Source organism: Rhagoletis pomonella, unplaced genomic scaffold (assembly GCF_013731165.1).
Source record: "Rhagoletis pomonella isolate Grant_MI unplaced genomic scaffold, Rhpom_1.0 Rhpom_scaffold_00003, whole genome shotgun sequence".
Taxonomy (NCBI): Eukaryota; Metazoa; Arthropoda; class Insecta; order Diptera; family Tephritidae; genus Rhagoletis; species Rhagoletis pomonella.
In genome coordinates, this window is record NW_023458557.1 from 84,980,667 (window position 1) to 85,003,468 (window position 22,802).

Sequence of the window (22,802 nt, forward strand, 5' to 3'; positions counted from 1 at the left end):
TTTGAATCAGTATTAAAAGCTCTATTGACTCCTACATTCGGGTTTTTATAGGCGAGTCTCCCCTGAACCGTATTTTTCCCATATTTTTGACCTGCTGATTTGGTTGCTTTTATTCGAAACCTAAATGTTTCGGTACCGAGTATCGACAGTATTGGATACTTTTTAAATCGGTACCGAATATCGATCAATACTAAAAAATATTGACTCAGCACATCACTAGAAACAGGCAACATGTAAACACAAAACAGCTGATATGCACTTTGACGCTTCATACATTAGGTTCGTTCGCGTAGCTGTTAATTGTTCATGTTTAACCAAAACTTACAAGTTTTTGCGTTCGCGTACGCAAAAAACTTGCAAAGTAGGGGAAATTGAGAGAGCAAACTGACATTTCGTTTTGAGGCGAAGCTGTTGGTTTCTGCTGGAAAAATTTTTGCCAACAGCAATTTGCCAACAGGAAAACAGCTGATCAAAAACAGCTGGTTGGCATTTACGCAAATCACAAAATTGAATTTGATGGTTTGGAAGATAAAAATTACAAAATGCGACTAATTAAACTTGTAAGAAATAAGTAGTTATTTGTTTAATCAATAAACTGTGTCAGTATAACGCTTTGCGATGACTTTTCGTACGTTTTAAATTTTACACTTTTGTATGTAAACAAAAATTATATCAGCTGTTCGTCTAACTTGCAAGTTTCTGCAAATTTTCTGTTCGCGTACTATTTTGGATATTTCTCTCTTGTGAGAGAACAGATGACATTTCGCCGGAATTTGGCAGTTGGTTGGTTTCTGCTGGAGATTTTAAACGAACGCACCTATTTTTACCCGGAGAAAAAGTCCGGGCTGTTTTGGGCAGTAAGAAGAAGACGCTTACGATCCAATACGTTCCCATTTTCGCTCTCTATTACCCATTTAGTTGAGTACGGGAATGATTTCTGGGCTATTTTGGGCATCCGCGGGATCCCGCGTTGCGTACGGGAAATAACCTTATATTACCCATTTTTCTGGCGTAAGGAACGCTTTCTGGACACCCGTGGGTACCCGCGGGCTCGTATGGAACAAACCTATTTTAAACACAATTTTAGTGTGCTTTATTAGTTAGCTTTACAAAACACAAATACGGCGGCAAAAACATAAATAGGAACGGGACATTTTAACAAGGTTTGGCTAATCTTGTTTGGTTTATTTAATGTTTATAATTTTCGATAAAAGTATACATAGTTCGTTATCTAACAAAAACCTTGCAAGTCGACATTTCAAACATTTTACAAAAATTAGAAAATTTCGACCAAGTTTCGATTTTTTTTATTAGATTTTGAGTATGCACTTTTATAGTCCATCAAATTTTAGTAAAAAGTGCAAGATCAAAATAACCTGAGCTTACCGTTGATTGTTGGCATTTTTTTGTTGAAGATGTTGTCCATTTTCTATATACTTTTATATACACGATCGCACAAATAATTATGAATAAAAGAAAAGCAATGATAAAAGATTTCTGATAGTACTGCGATTGTGACCACCATTCATCGATATTAGTGACAAATTGAAACTATCGATAATGCCATCGATAGTTTTGCAGCTCTATTTCAATTTATTCATTGTCAAGGGGAAGAAAGCCAGCTTTTAAGGAACCCAGATTTATCGCTTTCACTGTAGTCTCAAACATGGAAGCCAGTAGTACCGAATTTCTCCAGAAACATGTGTGGATGCCTCCTCGAAACCAAGTATCTAAAGTTAGTTTTCTATATTTTATGTTTACAAATTTTTTTTCTTATTATATTTTATATTTTTTATCTTATTTTATTTATTTGGTTTCATTTTATCTAGTTTTCTTTAGAAACCAAGTATCTATAATTATTTTTCTATTTTTTAATATTTATTGATTTTTTTTCTTATGTATTTTATTTTATATATATTGTTATCTTATTTTGTTTTATTTTGTATCATTTTATCTTGTTTTCTTTTTTACTTTTTCATGCGTCCTCGAAACGAATTATCTATAGTTATTTTTCATATAATTTTTATTTATTAATTTTATTCTTAATTTATTTTATATATATTTTTATCTTATTTTATTTTATTCGATTTAATTTTATGTAGTTTTTTTTACTGTTTTCATGCCTCTTCGAAACCAAGTATCTATAGTTATTTTTCATATATTTTATTTTTATTCATTTTTTTTCTTACTATATTTTATTTTAATTTTTATCTTATTTTATTTCAGTTTAATTTTTTTTAGTTTTTTTTTTTTACTTTTTGTCATGCCTCCTTGAAACCAAGTATCTATAGATATTTTTCTATGTTAAATATTTATTGATTTTTTTTTTTCTTATTTTATTTTATATATATTTTTGTCTTACTTTATTTTATTTGGTTTAATTTTAGCTAGTTTTTTTACTGTTTTCATGCGTCCTCGAAACCAAGTATCTAACGTTATTTTTCTTACATACAATTTTTATGATATTTGGTTAACTTTTATTTAGTTTTTTGTAATTTTTTCGTTTAATTTTATTTGTATGTTATTTTTAGAAGGCTCCAAAAACAAGTTATGAATTCATAATCCTTTGTTGGTTCCTGTGCTTAACATTTTTCTGTTACAAGCAACCCCGTTTACAGAATTAGGTAAGTTTGAACAGTGCGCTGCTGTGTTAAGTGCTTGTTCGGCGAACAAGCAATATTTCGTGAAAGAATATTCGAAGCAGTTAACACAGAAACACAGAAAAATAACTAGCTTTAAAAACTTTACATTTTTATTTAACTTTCATTAAGATTGCATCTACAACAACTCCTATAAATGATTAAAACTAATATATCTTCATTTTAGAACTCAATGAATCACTGCTTTGAAGAGAACTTGACCTCACTCAAGTGATGTAGTTTTGTAAAATATCCCCATGTAAATAAATTTATGTAGGTACACATGTGCTCTATATACATATGTACATACATACATGCAAACATATGTAGTATATACACATGAACGAAAGACACAAGATCACGCCATCCCGAAAGAAAGACAAAAGTTATTTTCTAGCTGTTGAAATCTCGACGCCATCTTTGTTGTAAGAAGTAAACAAAGAAGAGCACAAAAAAACCCCTTAATTGTTGAACGCATGAATAATCATTTTTATTATGCAAATTCTTCTATAAATCATGTCGTTGTGTTAACTTATTCTTTACCTTACGTGTGCACACCAAATATATTTGGGAAAATATGGTTACATTAACATTGCGATGTCATTGGACCTGACCACCTCTAGTCCAACGCTGCATAACATGGGACCACTTCTGGCCCACCGCTGCATAACATGGGGCCACCTCGACAACTACTCCTTTTGGACCATGGCACATTCGGCAGCCGAATCATGTTGCCGATGGGGCACGAAGAGGTGGTTCTCAACACACATATCAGTTTTTTACGTTTGAAGTGGTCCAGGTAAGCATAACAAATTACTAGTATGCAACCTGGTTCTTTTGCACATACTTTAAAACTACGACATAGTGGACCACGTGCTCCTCAAATTTTTGAAGGGTATTGCGTCAGCATTTGCTGGAAAGTTAATATATGTATGTGTGTGAATACGAACAAATTCTGAACATTTTGAGCGCATAGCACATGTCAGAACACATATATGTATATGTTTATACAACTTGTGTGATCCCAGTAGGAAATATAAGGACTTAATGTTATCAGCAACTTGCTCTTCACGCTGTGGTACTTAAGAGCCAAGCATACCCCACACAAGCGGCTCACAGTGGGGTGACCCCTACAAGTTAGCCGGACAAAATTATTTTATGGATTTCAACTATAGAAGTTTTTAAAACGAATCTGGAATCTTGTTTCTAAAAACAATAGGAAATTCAATTAAATTTAAATTAGTATGTAGTAACCTTCTGTGTTAGGTGAAAAGCAATAATATAATAATTGTTATTATAATCAAAAGTTTCCTCTTTTCAAAACGTAGTTACTTGTATTGGTTATATTTTCCAAGTAGTTCATAAACTTCATAAACAGTAATGTTATCAATTTTACAATTAAGTCAAAAGTTAAATAAAACCAACAAAAAAAAAAGCTTTCAATTTACCTATCCCCTCGTTCACCAGCAAAGTGCATTTTTTTCAATTTTTGACGCAATTGCGCTTATTATATTTTTTGTTTGTTATTTATGGCCTTTATAACAGTTATATTCAACAATTTTATTGGGCTTGAGGCCGTTTTATATGAATAAAAGGGTGTTTAACCAAATTGTATTTCTAAAAGAACGACTTTCTTTTAATATGGGTAACTTTTCACTCAAACAACAAACTGATTTCTCTTTTCGAGTAGCTTTTTGAACTGATATCCAAACTTCGAAAATCTCCATTCGGGGTACTGAAAGAATTTTTAGTTTCATTCTAATCAAATACTTTTTCGGTAAAGCGATTTTCGTATATTTTTATAATATTTTCAAAAATAAGTTCATGCACCGTATTATAAAATATTTTTTATCACTAACAATTGTTAAGATTCGAAAATAACTTTAATAACTAATTCATTAAACAAATAGCAGGAGCAGAGTTGCTAATTTGATTTTTTTTTTTTCAATTAATTTGCTCTCTAAATTTTCAAGCTTTGTTTACATTCATTTTTGTACTCTATTGTAACTTACTGTATTTTTGAATGCTATTCTTTTATATGTACGTTCAGTTCTACATATATAAAACCATCAGAAAGTGCAATTTCAATAACGTTATAATATTTATTGCCAAATAAAAAAAAAAACGAATACGTTGAAGTAGTACTTCCAAAGGATATCACAATTTTGGGTTCTTCTTGATCAAATTCATACTTCATTAAAGTTAAAAAAAGACTTCAAAAATATGCACTTTTGTTAATAAGTAAAAGTTAACATGACTTTGGTTTCAAATATATAATTTTCATTCTCCCACTTCTGCACGTAAGGAAAACGTCAAAATTGAAGTTAAGAAATAAAATTATTACATTTTTGAGGTCAGCGGGTATCTGTTGACTTAAACCATATTGAATTATTTCAAAATGTTACAATGAATTTTATCCGGCTAAATATCTTTTTGCTTCAAGTCATACTTGTATTGGGTATTTGAAGGGAAATTTGAGCAAAATCAAAATTTTTTTCATTCGCAACGAAATTTTCCCCAAGTGAGGACGTGAGGGAGAGAAATGGAACAACAGCAAAGTTTTTTTTTACATTGTGAAGCGGAAGAAATTTAAAATTCGTTGCTTGAACGAGTCATGATTGCATGGTTTATGGCGAAATGAGAAAAGTAGGTTTAAAGTATGTTTGACAAGCCGCTTGTGTGGTGTATTTCGATCTTAGCGTTGAGAATAGCGTTCTGTATTGTACTGTCCGAATATTACGGAACCGCTTTAAGAGGAAACTAAAGCTTTATGGAAGTAGGAATTTAGAATAGGGGTATTCTCGAATTCTTGCAAAGCCCTTGCACGGTGCACGGTTTGAAAAACTGTCCCATAGGAAAATTGGTTTTTACCAAGCAATCCGTGCATCGTGCAAGGTGTTTGCAAGGCTTCGATAATACCCGTAATATATATTTAGTATCAGACATATCGTCACCTGGGTAAAAGATTGTCGTACGCTACTTTTGGCAGGTTTGAGGATTCAAGATTGATCTTTGGAATGCAATTTCGCAAAAACACGACTATAGATTTCCTCCCAAAGTCTCAGAGAATGTTACTTGTTCACTAAGTTTATAAATTATTTTATTTTTATTGGTCATTGTTATTTATTTTTGAGATTATGAAGGTTTTTATTTAGTAAAATTTTTTCGTACGCTACATTTGTCAACTATTTTCCAGCCACTTTATATGATATACGACAAAATGTGATAAAATTGTATACTAATTAAATTAAAGATTGTCAAAAATAGATAACGTCATTTGAAAGATCTTGGATTAGTTTAGTATGACTGCATTATTTACTCAATTTGTGATAAATTTCCGATAAAATTTTAGTCAATATCTCGGAAACTAAAGTGGTTATTCAAAATATGATAACCTGATACCAATCGAAAGACCTTATTTAAAAGATATAACTGCTTTAACCTTTTAACCAGGCGACGATATGTACATACTTCTAAGCCGCTTTACCAAATACGGTATTTAGAATGTAGTGTAATCGCTCGCAGTAGTGCAGCGTTCGGTGGAATCTTCGGCGTCACATTATTTTGCAACTTCTTTTAGTAAGGCACAATCGGAGGTGTTCATTGTTCTTTACTAATAATATTAATCATGAAACAAATTTTGATACCAGAAGATGAAAGAAAACAAAAATTACCTCGCAAGGTGCTTACCTAGTATTTTCCAACTGGGTATATGACGTACATACACATTTTTTATTGTTTCTTTGACCGTACACAAAATTAACATTTTGAAAATTTTGGTCATATATATCACCCTGTACAAAATTAACAGTCTTCCAAATAACAGGAACGAACAAATTTTCGCTAAGTTTTCTTCGTGAAACAAACTTCCGTGTCGTGTAAAATATCAGGTACGAATTTATGTACCTTTTTCAAAGCATTTAGAATATGACGCAGAGCACGTAGCACGTTGTAGATACATATGTATGTATGTACGTACATATGTATATATGAAATGATGTTTTGTCGTCATCGCTATACTGTACACGTTATGAAGGTCCAAATAGACAAATGATAACATATTTCCATGTTTAAAACCACTAATTTAGTATACTTTGCAGTACATGCGTGTATGATTTATTAGTGGGAAAACATTTTCGGAGATTTAAAATGTAATTAAACTATTTTATTTAAAAACTCGGTCTTATCGCGAATTCCGCATGTGAACCAATATTTCCAAAAACTAGGCCCTATCGGAAATTTCACGTGAACACAATTTTCCCCAATTTCTTTTTGCTTTGCATGTTAAATTATGGGAACAATTTGTTCGCATGAAATTGGCGATAGGGCAGATTATAAAGTAAAACAAAAACAATGTTTCCCTTTTTTTTGTTGTGTATGTTAAATTATCGAAACAATTTATTCCTATGGAATGGGCGATACCCGTGACTATTCTTGTTTTTCCCCAAAGTAGATAACTGCCAAAAATTGACATTTGAGAGTTACCACGCTTTTATGAAACATATTCAAATTTCTATACATACACATACTGACAGGATATACCATATCATCCAATTTTGAACAACTTAATTTTTTTATTTTCAATTTGATTATTTTGAAATGCTTGCAAATGTTAGAAAAAAAATCATGGTCGACGAATTGAGAGAATGAATTTACCTTGTTAGGGGATATTCCCCTTGTGTGCAAATCACAACATACTACCTTTATACGCACGTATTATATGCAAATAACAATTTGCAACATGGTAAACTTTGCCGTATAAACGCTGAGTTAATTTTTTATTTGCAAATAACTAAATCACGCAAATAAGTATTGATTAGTGGTACTATTTGCAAATAAGGGCAAGACGCCACCATTCTTAGGTTTATTTTCTTTTTCGATGGTCATCTTATTGCCTTTTTACAATCAAGACATTGTCATTTTAAACTTTATTTTCTTTTTCGATGGTCATATTATTGCATTTTTATAATCAGGCAATATTAAAAAAGAATTTTTCACCATCGAATAAACAGTTAGCTAGGTATTTGCAAATCATTTTTATTTGCAAATAGCTTACGTATAAATGTAGCAAGTCGCTTGCCATTCAACAAAAACCACATGATTATTCATACATAACCCAACAGATGCCCAACAGCAAGCCCAGTGCTTTTGCAAATTTGCATCATGTTGTCTACTTTCAATTTCTTCTTCTAGCGCTGCCAGACTTCCATTTTCATCCATCGCATTTAAATGCAAAAATATTTATAACTTAAGTATTTGCAAATAGCTTACGTATAAACGTAGTAACAGTCGCTTGCCATTCAACAAAAACCACATGATTATTTATACATAACCCAACAGCAAGCCTAGTGCTTTTGCAAATTTGCATCATTTTGTCTATTTTCAATTTCTTCTTCTAGCGCTGCCAGACTTCCATTCTCATCCATCACATTTAAATGCAAAAATATTTACAGCCAAAATAACAATCAAATTTGCTAGCTTTGACTCGACCTCAAGTCGAGTAATTTATTGAATATTTGTTTGAATGTACAGGTTTAGCCTTTTTCATGGTAAGAAAGATATTGGTTTGCCTTCAATATTGAAAATAAAATGCAAACCTTATCTCTTCTTTAGATGTCAACTGTAAAAGTATAGTCGTTGCAGATTGCATATTATGGAAGTTTTGTCAACCTCGCAAAAAAAAAAACTGAACACACTTTCATAAAATCATACACATAAAATTCTATGGGTGTACACTTCTCTGGTTTTTTTGTTACTGAATATGTAGAATAGTTTAAGTGTTATATTAAGATCTAAATTAAGCCGCAACTTCTGTTGCCTCGGAACCATTTTGGTTGTCTTCTTTAACTGGTTCGTCCAGCTTGGCTTTTTTCTCTGGTGTTGCTGTAGTGGATTCTTCTGGTTTAGAATCGGCTTCGGCTTCGGCGACTTTTCTCTTAACAGCTTCTGCGGGTGCTGAATCTAAAATAAAATAAAATGGTTTATTATTAGTACAGTATGTACATTTCAAAATTAAAGTTTGTTTTATGAATGCATTACATACCAATCGATATATACATAATCATAAATTGATGTGTGGACTTACCAGTTTCTTCGCTCTCCGCTTCATCATCTTTGCCATTTTCTTCGACGGGAGCAGCAGCTTCAGCTTCAGCCTCAGCAGATGCTTCTTTTGGTGTTTCAGTTGTAGATTCAGCAGCTACTTCGGCAGCGTCACCGTTTTCTTTGGCGGATGCACTGTCAGCACTACCATTTTCAGCGGCAGGTGCTGCTTCTACTGCAACATCTTTTTCTTTCTTTGCTTCTACTTCTTCAGCAGCGACTTTCTCGACAATTGGAGTGTCTCTAAACACAAAGAATAGATAAAATACATATTAGAATATACGTTAAGAATTTAAATGCACTTAGTTCAAGTATAATGAATCATAGCAGTCATGAGTAGCGGAGCTAAAACGAACGCAATGACTTAATTTGAATTTCACATTTAAGCAAAACTCGTTATTTGTTTAGCTGTAGCGAAGCGTTAAAGAATCAAATTGAAGTTGGCAACAAAACATGAAAATGTACCAAGCCCGTCCAGAAAATCACCAATGGTATTGGCACAATCGCATACTTTGTGCGCAACAAAATATACGAACGAATACATACGAATACGGCAAATCAAACGAATGGAATATAAGCGAAATGCTGATAAATGATGTATGTACGTGAATAGAACTAGTTTAGCGCAACAGAAACGCGCAAGAAATATGCAAAGCAAATAGGAAAAAATCAAAGAAAAAAAAGTTTGCCGTGATAGCGAACGTTCAAATATTGTACTTATACATGGCATTGCGAGGTGGAAAAGGTTTTTGCTGTATGTATCACCTTTTCCGTTTGCTTGATTTAAAAAGCCGACTGCGTTGAACATGTCGCGCCAAAAACGAATGCGGTCTTACGGCTACGCGGTATTTACATGAAAGAGACAGAAAACGACGCCGAATGCCGCTATTTGTTATATACACAAAAATTTCCATATTTCTTTTAACACACTTTTAAATTTAACACATTTCTTGAAACATAACTCGAACTATACTATAAGTACATGAGATTTACGAATTATAATTGCAAAAGCAAATAGCAACTCACTTCTTTTCAACAACATCGGCCATTTTGTCAGTGGTTTTTTTTTCTCTACGAGCAGGAATGAATATTGAGCGCAAATGAACTGCGAAATTTGTACGTTTTATGAATAAAACACAGGAGTTTAGCAAATGATTCTGCTAAATAAATCCACGATGCAAAGAAACTTGAAAATTGACCAACTTTTTTTTTATGAAAAGATGACTGCTTGACGAACAAAATATTAGAAGACAAACACGTCCGAATCGTAGAAGCAACTAACGCCGAATGAGACGTTTCGGACTTTTCAGCGTTCACAGGTAGATACACGAAACACACGGATGCATTTGAAAGGTCTTCATAGCAAAAAATTTCAAATTACAAAACTTGGGAGAAAATGATAAATTTTAAGCTACACATCGTGAGGTGATTGCTCTTTTTGTGTTCATCATTATGAGAACAGTTATTTTAACGTAAAACAGCATAAAACATTAAGTTATGCAGAGTATAATGTACTGGACAACATTAAAAAAAAACGTGTTGAGTGCTTTGCTACATGATGTTGGGCCGTATGAATAATAACTAAGCAATTGCTTTTTCTTATAATTTCATACATTATACTTCAATTTTGTTTAATAAATCGAGAAAAAGGTCCGAAATTTTAAGAAAGGCAGTTGCTTTTTTTATTTGTGCTGCCCTTTGTGATTTGTTGTAATTACTTCGTTATAAAGCCATAACCATCGCCGTGGCGGGCATTACGCCAAAATGAAGTGTTTGTTGTAACTCATACCATTGACAGTATGGATATCTGCGTACAATTTGTCAGTGTAATTTTTTACTTATATACTTATACCTTGTTAAATACACCTTGCATGCATCTGTACCGCCAAGTCGGTTAAAGTTTCTCACTATGCTTTTGATATTTCCGTTAAGTCAAGTACTTGAAACATGGAACTTGCCTTGTGTAGGTGTTGATTTTTATATTGAATCTACGATAGTGTAGGAAAAAGCGTTTGATATGGGATTTTCTAACACTAAACGTATGCCTTTTTTGGGATATATGTCAGGTATTTCACACTCACAGTCCTAGACTTTTAGTGCAATCCTCGAACAGACCTTCTAAGTTACACACAACTCGTATAAAGAGGTAATGGTAACACTGAAAGCTTACTGGGAACGAAACGGAGAAAATTCTGCGAAAAGCTAGTGCAAGGGACCTGCATGAAACGTGAATTACATGTGGTGAAGGCGAGCGAGCGAAACAAAAAATGTGTAAATAGGTGGAATTTTCGGTACAATAGAGTAAAAAGAAGCGTTACTTTAAGCACCGCATACACGCCTCAAAAGTCTGTTTAAATTAATTGAATATCTAGCTCGCTATAACTTTACGGCCACAGGTGCTGGTTGCATGCTGCAAGTCTATAGGTGCGGTTAAAAGTTCCAATGCAAGCACTTATTCTTCGCATTTTGCTGTGGGAATGCGAAATCGATAGTCTAATTACCCATGTAAACAGCCAGATAGTCCTCTTTGCACATTTTCGGAAATCACTTTCAGAAATATAAATTGCAAGGTGTAACTGCAACACCCGATTTACATGATTCAAGTACTTGAAAGCAATTCTTGCTCATTCTCTTTTTTGTTTCCTATTTGCGTTTACACGCTTCAATTCTGTTGAATTCAAGTTTTTGGTTCTTTAAATGATGGCAAGTGGTGTCAAGAGATCGAGTGTTGCCGTGGCTCGTGATTTTTGGCTAATTTTTATAAAATTTTATAAATGTTGCATCACTTATAAAGGCTGCATTTCTTTATTCATTCTGAACGTTTGGAATAAACCTTTTTGTTTACTTATTCTTTAGAACGTTCTTGGTGATATGTTAACGTATATTTCAAACACATTCTGTTTATTCTGGCTGTGAAATGGGATTATCTGGAATGTATAAAGAAACGCAGCCAAAAATATACTTGTAATTAGTTTATTCTCCTGACATACTCTATTTAAATCTTAAATCATTCGATATTTTGTGAATGTTTTGTGAGCATTTTAGCATTTTTTCAATTTTTTCAGGTCAGTAATTTTGTAGGCAATATGCGTGCGTAACGTAACAGTGTAAACAGAGAAAAAGTAGTATTGGAAAGTGAGTTTGACGGACTTGTGAAAAGGACTTGCACTTGCCACGTCAAACAGCCACTTATCTATCGAAAAATTCAAAGAAGTTTCTGTGACTTAGCTTTGTTCCCGTGCGATATTCTATCATCCCAGTTTTTGGGTTAAAAGTACTCTTCCGCCGGAAACCTGCGATTTTGTGTTTTACGTTAACATAGCTAATAGCTCTGATCCAATACTTTTCGTGAAAAATCCTGTAAAACTGTCAATAAGCAAATTTACTCTCTGAAGTGAGAGTAAAAAGTGAGTAACAACAAAAAGTACGGGAACAAAAAACCATTTTCATGTAAAAACGTCCACCAGTGATTGCTTGACACTTTTCATGATTTTTCCAGAAGAAAAAGCTCTATTAAAACATTGTGAATAAAATGAGTTTTTGGAGTTGGAAAAATAAACCCATTAAAATAAACCCACATATATATCATCCCGCGCCACCCCCCGCAAGAAACATGAATGTTTAAAAATGAAATTTTTGAGAAATCAAGTTATGAAGTTTTTTGTAGGCTTAACTCTACATTCAGTATATAATATCCAAAGGGTAATCAAGTCAACCCAATACCTAAAACATTGTAAATTTGCATATTCGTGCTCCTAGCATAAGGGTGACGATATGTAACATAGTAATTACTACTTTTATGAACAAATTGCTTCGGAAAATAACAAAATAATCATCTGTTCATAAATTTCAAATTTTTATTTGTTTTACATGTTCTTGCATATTTCTTCTATTTAGAGCAAATGTCTTAATCTCGGAAATTTGGCTACTAGCATTTGATTTTTTTTACGAGAAAACACGAAAACAAGACTAACTTAATTCAAACGCATGCCGTTTTATTTGTTGTTCTGCGTCACCTGAAAATGGCTTGCGTGCATTTGTATTGTTTTTGCTAAGAGAAACGTCAGGTCATATTCGCACGCAGAACAAAAATTGGAAATTGCATTAGCTTTTTACGCACGCGTTTTAATTTCGGTCTTGCATTTACAGTTTAAGTTTTCGTTCTCCAATTTGGTCACGTGCGAGATGTCAAAAACTACTTAAGTAAGTAAGCAATTTGTAAAGTAACATTTTGCATGACGCTGTCGTTACGACCCTCCGCTCCTCCTTCAATAATCATATCTGAGATTCTGCCATATTTGTGTATGGATTTTTATGTTATTCTCAATTCTGCAAATTGTTGTTCTCACTTAACATTTATCGGTATATATAAATTGTTATTATTTACTTAAGGTCGCCTTTCCATTTTTATTTATTTAGTAACGTAATTCTTCCATTCAATGCCACGCGAATTTATAAAGTTGTCGATTGTTCAAATGGCAAATTCGTTCAAGGTTAAGGATTCTTAGCTTTAGCAGGGGCTGGATTCTAAAACTGTTACTTTATGCGTAGGCTAATTCACGAATTCATTTCATGAATTAGGGGTAAAATTGGATGCATAAACACCATTTCATGAATTCAATTATCTCCGAAAGTTAAACATGAACTCGGCATCATTTCATGAAATCGTGAAGGATTTAAATGTTTTTAAACACCGAAATTGTAATTATATACTTGGATGTAAAATAGCCTATTTTCCAAAATTTTTAAGCGATTAAATATGGCAAAAATACATTTTCGAAGCTATCTTACAAATGCTTATATCAAGATATAAAAAGCCCACACAAATATTGCCACTGATATAACGACAGCTGGGCAGCAATAAATTTTATCCTGTGGAGACGGCCAGTAAGGTTGAATGCACTATTCGCTAGATTTTGTATATTCTATTTGGTCTTTATGCAAAATGGCCGCACTGTTTGCACAACAGGAATCGAAACAAAGAAACAGAATGGTACAAAAAAACGGCATGGCGGCGCATTCGCACACTAGAATATTCGGAACAACATGGCTCAAAACAGGAATGAAACATTTAGAACCCTCGTAAGGGTAGAATACACTATCAAATTATTTGCTCGCAGCACATCATGCTAGTGGTATCTCCCCACGACATTCGGGTCTATGAAATCGGTACAACCCAGATTTACATATGTTCGCCAATCTGATAATTACTGAAAATTATCAGGATTTGGCGTTCGCGCACGCAAAAAACTTGCAAAGTAAGAGAAATTCAGAGCGCAAAGTGACAGTAGATTTTGGGGGGAAGTTGCTAATTCTTGCTGGAAGAATTAACAAGCAAGCAAACAAGAAAGGTGTAAAAATCACTTACCTTCATATATTTCTCTATGGGTCCGGGCGAATACTTCACGACCCGGATGGTGACGATTGGGGTATCGCTCTGCATAGAGTCTTTGAGCAGCTCTGGCATTACAGCAAGCTTCACCGTAAATTAGGTGAATATCCGCATATTCATGCGACGTATACTGCGTGTTCTCTGTCATAGTATTAATAACACAATGTTCGAAGGGTCCAATTTCACAAAATCCACTTTCACTAATTCCGGTAAGTAACACAAAATAATGTCAGGAGCAGGTAATAATGTACCTTTGTACTATTTAGCATGTCATTTGACGGTAAAAAGAGCAAATTCAATTTAAATCTATTAAATACATTCTAGCGTGTCTCAGTTCTTTACCCACAAAAGCGGCTATAACTTTTTTTCTATTCAAAACAGTAAGTGTGGCACCTTTCTGAAATCTTTATTAAATGAGCAATTTTTTTATGTAATGTAAAGTTATAGCCAAGGCACATTAAACAGGTAGTATCAGTAGAGCAAAAACAACATTTGCGTGTATTTTGCTGTTGCTTCTGGTATCGAAAGTGTCAAAAACTGTTCTGAATTTTTTCTTCTAAATCAAAGCGTGCCATGTGAAATACAAAAAATTATAAAAAATAAAAAACTGAAATTGGAAAAAATAAAAATTGATGCAACTTTCTTTCCTAGTAAATTTGTTTGCTTCTGGAAGCATTGATCCATCCTTTACAAGGGCCAGTAATCAGCGGTTGTGCTGCTGAGTTGGGCGAACGTTCCAAAAGCTGCTATTCAATCGCTTGTTTTGTATGGAAAAAGATTTCACATGCAAATAGATTTTAACAATTCAGAATTTTTGTGAGAAAAAATTAAAAATATTTGACATTTTCGAGACCAAATAATTTGAAAATAAATCAAATCAGCTGCTCTACTGATACTACCTGTTCAATGTACCTTGGTTATAGCTCAGTACATTTTTTTCACCCGAGATAGTCAAAGTTGGGGAAGAAAATATCAAAAAGTTAAAAATCCAGAAATAGTCCTAATTTCATGATGGTTCCTTAATGTATTTTAACTACATTGCATTTGAGTATGGAGAGGCAACTATCTGGAAGTATTTGACATAAAAAATTTAATAAGTATTGCCCGGTTTGTAGTTGCAGTTAAAGAAAACACATGAAAATATTTCGTTATTGAAATATTTCAAAAACGGTGACACTTTTACCTGAAAATTTTTTGTTTATCAGTGAGCTCACCCCCCACCTACCTTCCCCAAAAGTTTGGCACGTTACTTCTGGGACACCCTGTATATATTTTTTTTTATGTGCCGCATAACTTTGGACCACGTCAACCGATTTCGATAATTATTTTTCTATCGGAAAGGTAGTGTCTCACGGGTGGTCCCATACTAATTTGGTTTAGATCCGATCAGTGGATCATGGAACGGTATTCCTAAATTTTCATATGAGAAGTCGGTTCTGTTTTTTGCTGAAAAATTACTTGTTTATGTTTTAGTATGTAAACAAACTTACAAGTTTTTGCTAATTTAATGTTCGCGTACTTTTTTGGATATCTTCAAATCTTGGAGATAATTCGTTACTCTCCTTCAAGTTGCTGCTGGATATATGTCACTGGAGATCTATTTGTACAGATTATATATCTGGCAAAGGTCTGTCACTTCAACAATAGAGGCCTTATATTGGATTCATGGCAAATGCTCTTTTGGCTGGTATTAAAAATTGATTTATTGATAAAAAATAAAATAGGTATGTAAATTTAAAAACCTTATACAGGGATTTTTTTTTCGAATATTAAAGAACTTCAAATCTAATTTTACTTTTAAAGAAATTGGATGATTGCCTCTTAAGAGGAAATGGGACCGATAAGCAAAGCAGAATGAGCAGGTAGTAGGAGACGAGGGGCAGATTTGAATTTGTTCGTACATTTATCTCCCAATATTAGTTGTGTTCCCCAACTTCTCTGGGTTAAAACCTGTAAAACTGTCAAAAGGCAAAAGAAGCCAGAGAACCGAGTACGGGAACGCTTTCTGGTAAATTCCTGTAAATTCTTGCGAGTTAAGGCTTTTATAGCCCAGTTATGCATACTTAGCTTTGCATGAGAGCTGTCACATAAGAATCTGTTAAACGGGCTTTGCGTGTAAGCGGTTACCCAACGCATAGCACTTAATATACAGAATTCTGTTGGGTTTTGATTTTTACGTAAAAATGGTATAGCAGTGCAAGTGTGCATAACTGGGCTATTAGTTATGCATACTTGGCATTGCATAAGAGTTGTCACATAAGGAATCTGTCAAATGAGCTTTGCGTGTAAGCGGTTACCCAACGCACATCATTACATATGTAGAAGTGTGTTGATTTTTGATTTCTACGTAAAATGGCATACTATGCAGTGCCCTTAGGTAACGCGCTCCTTTGTACTTCAAAAATTGTCCAAATATTTGTCAAAAGACTGCGCCTAAAACCATCCTGCGAAAAATTGATTTAAACGCTTTAAAAACATACATACAAAAAAATAAAAAATTTTAACATCTAATTTTAGGCCCTATCTTTTACAAAATGTCATCACGAAGGCTTTTTTGAATAAATTAAATAAATATGGTATTTATTTAAGATGTGCATTTAAAATATTTTTTTTTTACAATATTTTGCTTGAGCATTAAATGCTTGCTAATTTAATATCACTACGCGCATAAAAGTAAAGCGCTAATTTGCAGAAATATATATATTTCAATGTCCAAATTTTTAGCTTCTATGGCATATCTCTTCGTACGCTTGGATTCATTTATCGTCTAATTATCACTTTCAGGTTTCACCTTTTCAATTTCAACAAAGCGATTGCGTTTATACTGATCTTTGTAACCAGCAATAAAGCGCAAGCGACCTTCATACTGCGTCTCTAAAACAGTTTGTACCATAGGTGGATGGTCTTCTCCCAATTCCAGCCATAGCTTGCCGCCAGTCCTCAAATGTTCACAAGCCAGGTTGAAAACTAGACGAGCAACACGTAGACCATCCGGTCCACCATCCAAAGCATTCAAGTTTTCATAGCTACATAGAAAAAGTTTAGATTACTTTAAAATGTGGACAAAATAAATTATTGTACGCAAACTTACATTACTACTTCCGGTTGCAACAAAGGAAAGTCTTCTGTTTTTACATATGGCGGATTGCCAACTATTAAATCGTAGGTTTCGTTTACCAATTCTGGTGGTACATAGTTGTCTTTTTCCATAGTGTGATGATATACGGTAAATCGTTTATCTAAGCCCAGCATTTCGGCATTTTCTCTAGACAACTCTGTTGCTGCTTTACCACGATCAATCGCAGTGCTGCGCACATTTGGAAGTGCATTCAAAATGGCTAGAGATATAGCGCCAGAGCCACAGCCCACTTCAAACATGTTAATTGGCTCATTAATATCACGATGCGCTTCAATTACTTTAGAAACAAATTCTTCCGTTTCAGGGCGTGGAATGAATACAGAAGGCGAAGTCTTCAGAGTCAAGTCCATGAAGTCCCACTCGCCGATTAGATACTGAAGTGGCATACGGGCACAACGTGCCTCACATAATCGCTCAAACTCTTCAAGTTGACTATTAGTAAATAACAAATCGTTGTAATCTTTAACCGTGTTCTGGGCAGATAAATAAATTCCGCACAATTACACAATATATTCTAAGAAAATTTAAGTAACTTACAAATTTTCGACCCAGTACATGTGCTACCAAGCATTTTATATTAAAATCAATATCACCGACATCCGCTTTCCGTAGTTTTTCGGGCCAACCTTCAAGAGCTTTGGTTACCATAATCGATGACGCCTGCTGTGGTTGTTGTTGTTGCTCCCGTGGCGGCGTGGAACCGCTGGTGGCACTAGCTGTTGCATTGATGTAATTGGCATAGCTGGCACGGGAAACCTGGCGCACTTGTTGGCGTAATTGTTGCGCCATCAGCCTAAACATCGTAGATAACTTTTAACGCCTTCTTCCTGTTACGAATTTCCAATTGAAATTTCAATACTGCTTCTTGCCAAGGTAAACCAAATATTGGCGGAAGTCAGCTGGAGTAATTACTAATTGGATATCCGATATTCGGTATTCACTCAATATGGCGCGTTACAGTGTTGCTTCTTGATTTCCTCTTGTTTTTTTTTTGTCGTCAGGAAGTTTGAGTTTTATTTTAAAACTTATTTTTTTTTTTTATAAAAATTACAATGCAAGGACCAAACATAAGTCTTTTGAAAAATTTAAAACTATTCTTGCAGTGTTTCTTTAGAGGAAAATTAAAAATCGAAACAAAATTTTTTCTGGCACAAGACAAAGCAAAGGTACATATGTATATTTGTGAAGGGCATTTTTAATTTCATTCAAATAAATATGCATAAGGTTTAGAAAATCGGTATAACTATTTCAAAACAATCATAATTTACTTTTTAAACCACCAAGAATAGGAGCATGCATTAGGGGCGCTTTAAAATGTCTAGAATATTACTATAGCGTGTCCAATTGCCTGCTACATTGAGCTAGGCTCATTTCAGTATCTGCTGTACACAGAAATCACTTGCCTTCTGCTGTCATCGAAACATTAAAAAGTCAAAATTAAAATCAAACTATTCTTTATTACATAAATTGCTCAGTCGAGCTTAAATAAAAATCCATTACAAATTATGGAATGCTTTTTAATACCTTTACTACCCCCCAACAACTGCAGACATTTACTAAGCGAGGTTCTAGCAGTGGAAATATTTTTCGGTTATCGAAGTCTAACACTAGTAAACTATTTACTGTTCTTTGAAGTTAAAACGTCGTCCTTACTATCATGTGAGATAGTGATATTTCTACCAGGCGAAATGGCCGCGGCACTCTCAAATTTGGAACTGTCCAGCTTACTATATGAGTTTACAATCTCTGCCGGAGGAGCTTTATCGTCGATACATTCCGGTTTTATCTCATCCTCTTCTTCGGTTTCGGACTCGTATTTCTGCAAAGATAAGTGGTGAATAACAAGATTAGAGTTTTATTTTAGACCAGAACAAATTTAACATTTTACTTAGCGATAATTTCCATTAATCGGGAGTGCATTTTTTGGTTTTCAAATATGTACTTAAATTTGACTTGATTTTTAGAAATTTCATATATTTAATCATACAAGCAATAATTGAATTAATGAACAATTCATGATAATAATAATTGATTATCTTCCTTTTAAAAGCTCAGTCTTAAATTACCCTTTCTCCTGTTTTGAGCAGTTTAAGCAGTTGGAGCATATTTAGGGTAATCCTGTAAAACGAAGGAGAACATACAGTGATTGACAATGAAGCAAAATTAGGATTTTACAAAACAAACCATACACATTTGTATACTGTCAAACAATGCACAAAATAAAACGTAAGCAAGGATAAAGAAACAACGCCTGTATTTTCATTTAAATAATAAATCCAATCAAGCCAAATTTACTAACTATATAAAACTATTATAATGAAGCAGTAAATTACTAAGACTTTCAAAACAATATGCGACAACTAACACGAAGTTATTTATAAAGCTAGTAAAGCTAAATACTTATCATTCCAAACACACCTTCTGAATATATTGGCGACGCGTTGTCATGGTCAAATGCAAAATGCAAGTAGATGCATCGTCAAAGATGCACGGTATTGCCTCCTGGCAAACAACGCCACTTTTTTCCACCTCACAGGCACGGAAAAGTATCTGTTTTTTATCTTCCAAAATGTGCTTGCGACAAAATTTGCAACATGGCATTGCTCGTTCACCGCACTTCACACCACCTTCAGTAAAAATACATTTGTTAAAGCTGGGTAGCTTATACGCAGAGCCTTCGGTTGCGCGGGAACGTTTCTCTTTGAATTTCTTATACATCAGTGATTCAACGCCATACCGGCGATGGTACGTATTAAGTGCCTTAAGTTGATCATAAAGTTTACGCTCACTCGGTGAGTCTTTTAGCTGGTCGTGAATACTACCTGAAGTTTCGAAAAAAGCAATTTAGACAATATAAAAAAATATAGGAATACTACTTACAAAGTATTTCACGTTCTTTGCGTAAGGCAAGTAAATAGCGCCGCCGACGTTCTTTAAGTACCTGATGCAAATGGTTTATTTGGTCAATATAGAGGCCCTGCAACTTGGTTAGCTTTGCTTCTGAGATACGTATAGCCTCTTCTCGTGTATAAATGCCGGCATGTCTACAAAAGTTTATAAAAAATGAAAAAATGAATGAAAAAAAATAGACGGAGGAAGAAATATATATGTATGTATGTAATTACAAGTCATCATCAACGCATAGCTCTAAATATTTTCGGAACTGTAGTTTTGGTAATACATATTTCCTTAGTTAACTCTCCATATAGGGAGTGCTATCCGGAACTCAAAAGCCATATCTTAAAATATATGAGATATATTAACATCTTTAGTACAGACCTCTACGCCATTATCTATGTAAATTTAAAAGCTTTTTTTCTTCTTATCAAACAATTTTAATTTGGCCAATAGGGCGTATGACATTGATCGTGACGAGCTGCAAATTTTAATACTTCTTTTAGTATTCTTACTTGAGTACATCCTCATTTTGAGAATCAACGCTTTCATCGTCCGATTCCTGAAACTCAAATCCGCGAGCGGTGTTATTAATGCTGGGCGGGTCATCCACATCGCTTGAGCTGTCTGAAGCGTAATCCAAAATGCGTCGTTTTTTGTGCAGACCCGATAATGCAGTGTCAAGGCTATTTATTTGATCGTGTGCGACTGTAAGTAGATTTATTAGATCTATGCATTTTCGAATCAAACTTAATTCTTTATCTTCAGTTACCAAATGGTGCGACATGCGGTGATACCACGTCAATTTCCTCATCTTGATCATCATCCATCTGATCCCATTGATTAACCTCCACGTTAATATGATGGGCCAAGCTATTTAATAGTGCTTCATTTGTATCTGTACGCTTTAATTTGCCTACAGAAGCATGCGTTTTCTGCAGTTGTGCTTGACGATTATGCTCAAAACAAAGTGTTGTCATGGCTGGATCTTTTTTAAGATCATGCTTCTGTAAAGCATTTGTACATTTACGCCCATTCGGATAGATGTAGGTGCACTGCCGGAAATTTCCACGGGGATCACGCAAAATATGACGCATACAATATTCTTGGCCATCAACTCTCGGTAGTGAACATTCATAAGTGGGATTAGAGCAACTTTTTGCTTTGTTTTCAATTTCCTGATGCAATTGTTCACGTAGTTCTTGCAAGCTGCCGCCATAACGCAAAAATTGGCGCTGACGCATATGTGAACAACTGGCTGCCATTATAACAATCGAGATATTATATTGAATTATTATTGAGCTCTTGCTGTACACTCTGTAGGTTTTATTAAAACGTTGTATTTTAATATCGTCTGCTAACGTTTACAAATTGCGAAATTGAAAATACGTACATAGGTATGTGAAAAGCATTTACATATCGAAAATAGTCGATTTTTCTTAGTCGCCATATCGATTTTGCCTATAGTGTCTATACACCCAGTCTACACCTGACATTTGTTGGCAGTATGGGAAATTGAGGGAGCGAGCAAGAATGATAGAAGAGAAGATTGAGCGTTGAGCCTTGCTGGGACGTCATGAAGGAAACAGGGCGAACAGCAGACAAAGAAAAATTAGCAAAATGACATACAAATGATAACCAAAATTGCGAACATTCACGTAAAATAGTAAAATAAAAAATATTGGTTAGTTTATTATGAGAAATATTAGAAGAAGAAGTTAAGTAAATGTGCCAGGCATATATGTGACGAAAAGCAACCTAAAGTTGCCTAATTAGAAGAGCTGTTTACCAAAATATCTTAATAAAATCGAAGTGATTTTGTGTTTTCTATTATAAGTTTTATTGCTATTAAAAATTTTGTTTTTTATTTTATTATATATTACTAAATATCAAAAATTAATTAAAAAATAATAAAAACTAGTTATTGAAACTCGCCACCGCGTAGACGCAAGTGTAGCGCTGCGACGAATCGCAACATTTTGTGTATATAGGGCGCTGCAAAGCCGTTCCCGAAATGTTTCTTTATTATTGTATTGACAGCATTTCATCACAATGATTTCGTTTCTGCTCCAAGCAGCCTCCTTTAGCAAGTTAATTAATCAATCCAGCTGAGATACTGCCGCCGTTTGCCGCAGCAGCCTTAATTGCAAAGCAATGTAGTGCACTAAAACGTTTGCTGCAATAGCCTCAATTGCAAAGCTATGGAGTGCAGTAAAAAGTTCTCTCTATTCTCTAATATATTAGGTGAAAAATGAAATACAGTTCAATGCGGGCATGAACGTGAACTATATAGTTTGCCTAATAACTTCGTTATTACTTCACCTCTTGCAATAGTTAGAGAATTAAAATATCTTTCAGAATTCTAGAATTAAAAGGAATTTCCACTGTATAATATCCACATTTTACAAGCTCACACTCAATTGTGTGCGTATGCAAAACATTCGCATGTGAACCACAAGTTTTGACAGATATATGTGAGCGTGCATAAATATACAAATGAAATTATTTGCCTTTGTGAACGTTCACACTCACGCTCGCATTGAACTGTGTAGCGAACTTTTATACTAGGTTCACATATAAGTAGATTATCCGCATTTTCGAGCTTAACACCCTAAACTGTAATTATAACAAGAGA

The 22,802-nt window shown here is 34.1% G+C and overlaps 3 protein-coding genes across 3 annotated transcripts; all 3 read right to left on the reverse strand.

Moving 5' to 3' along the window:
- Window positions 1–8,113: 8,113 nt before the first annotated feature.
- LOC118735702 (cytochrome c1) lies at window positions 8,114–10,047 on the reverse strand. Its single transcript, XM_036465623.1, has 3 exons — window positions 9,768–10,047; window positions 8,725–8,984; window positions 8,114–8,600 (listed from the first exon to the last, which is right to left on the reverse strand). Exons 1-3 carry the CDS (start codon window positions 9,788–9,790, stop codon window positions 8,437–8,439), a joined length of 447 nt encoding a protein of 148 aa, XP_036321516.1. The 5' UTR covers window positions 9,791–10,047; the 3' UTR covers window positions 8,114–8,436.
- Window positions 10,048–16,716: 6,669 nt separating this feature from the next.
- LOC118735703 (MTRF1L release factor glutamine methyltransferase) lies at window positions 16,717–18,183 on the reverse strand. The gene is made up of 3 exons (XM_036465624.1): window positions 17,810–18,183; window positions 17,225–17,745; window positions 16,717–17,159 (listed from the first exon to the last, which is right to left on the reverse strand). Exons 1-3 carry the CDS (start codon window positions 18,071–18,073, stop codon window positions 16,901–16,903), a joined length of 1,044 nt encoding a protein of 347 aa, XP_036321517.1. The 5' UTR covers window positions 18,074–18,183; the 3' UTR covers window positions 16,717–16,900.
- A 526-nt stretch (window positions 18,184–18,709) lies between these two features.
- On the reverse strand, window positions 18,710–21,570 carry LOC118735704 (KAT8 regulatory NSL complex subunit 2-like). Its single transcript, XM_036465625.1, has 5 exons — window positions 20,940–21,570; window positions 20,683–20,875; window positions 20,153–20,316; window positions 19,691–20,094; window positions 18,710–19,091 (listed from the first exon to the last, which is right to left on the reverse strand). The coding sequence occupies exons 1-5, from the start codon at window positions 21,430–21,432 to the stop codon at window positions 18,888–18,890; spliced, it is 1,458 nt and encodes a 485-aa protein (XP_036321518.1). The 5' UTR covers window positions 21,433–21,570; the 3' UTR covers window positions 18,710–18,887.
- Between the last annotated feature and the right edge of the window lie 1,232 nt (window positions 21,571–22,802).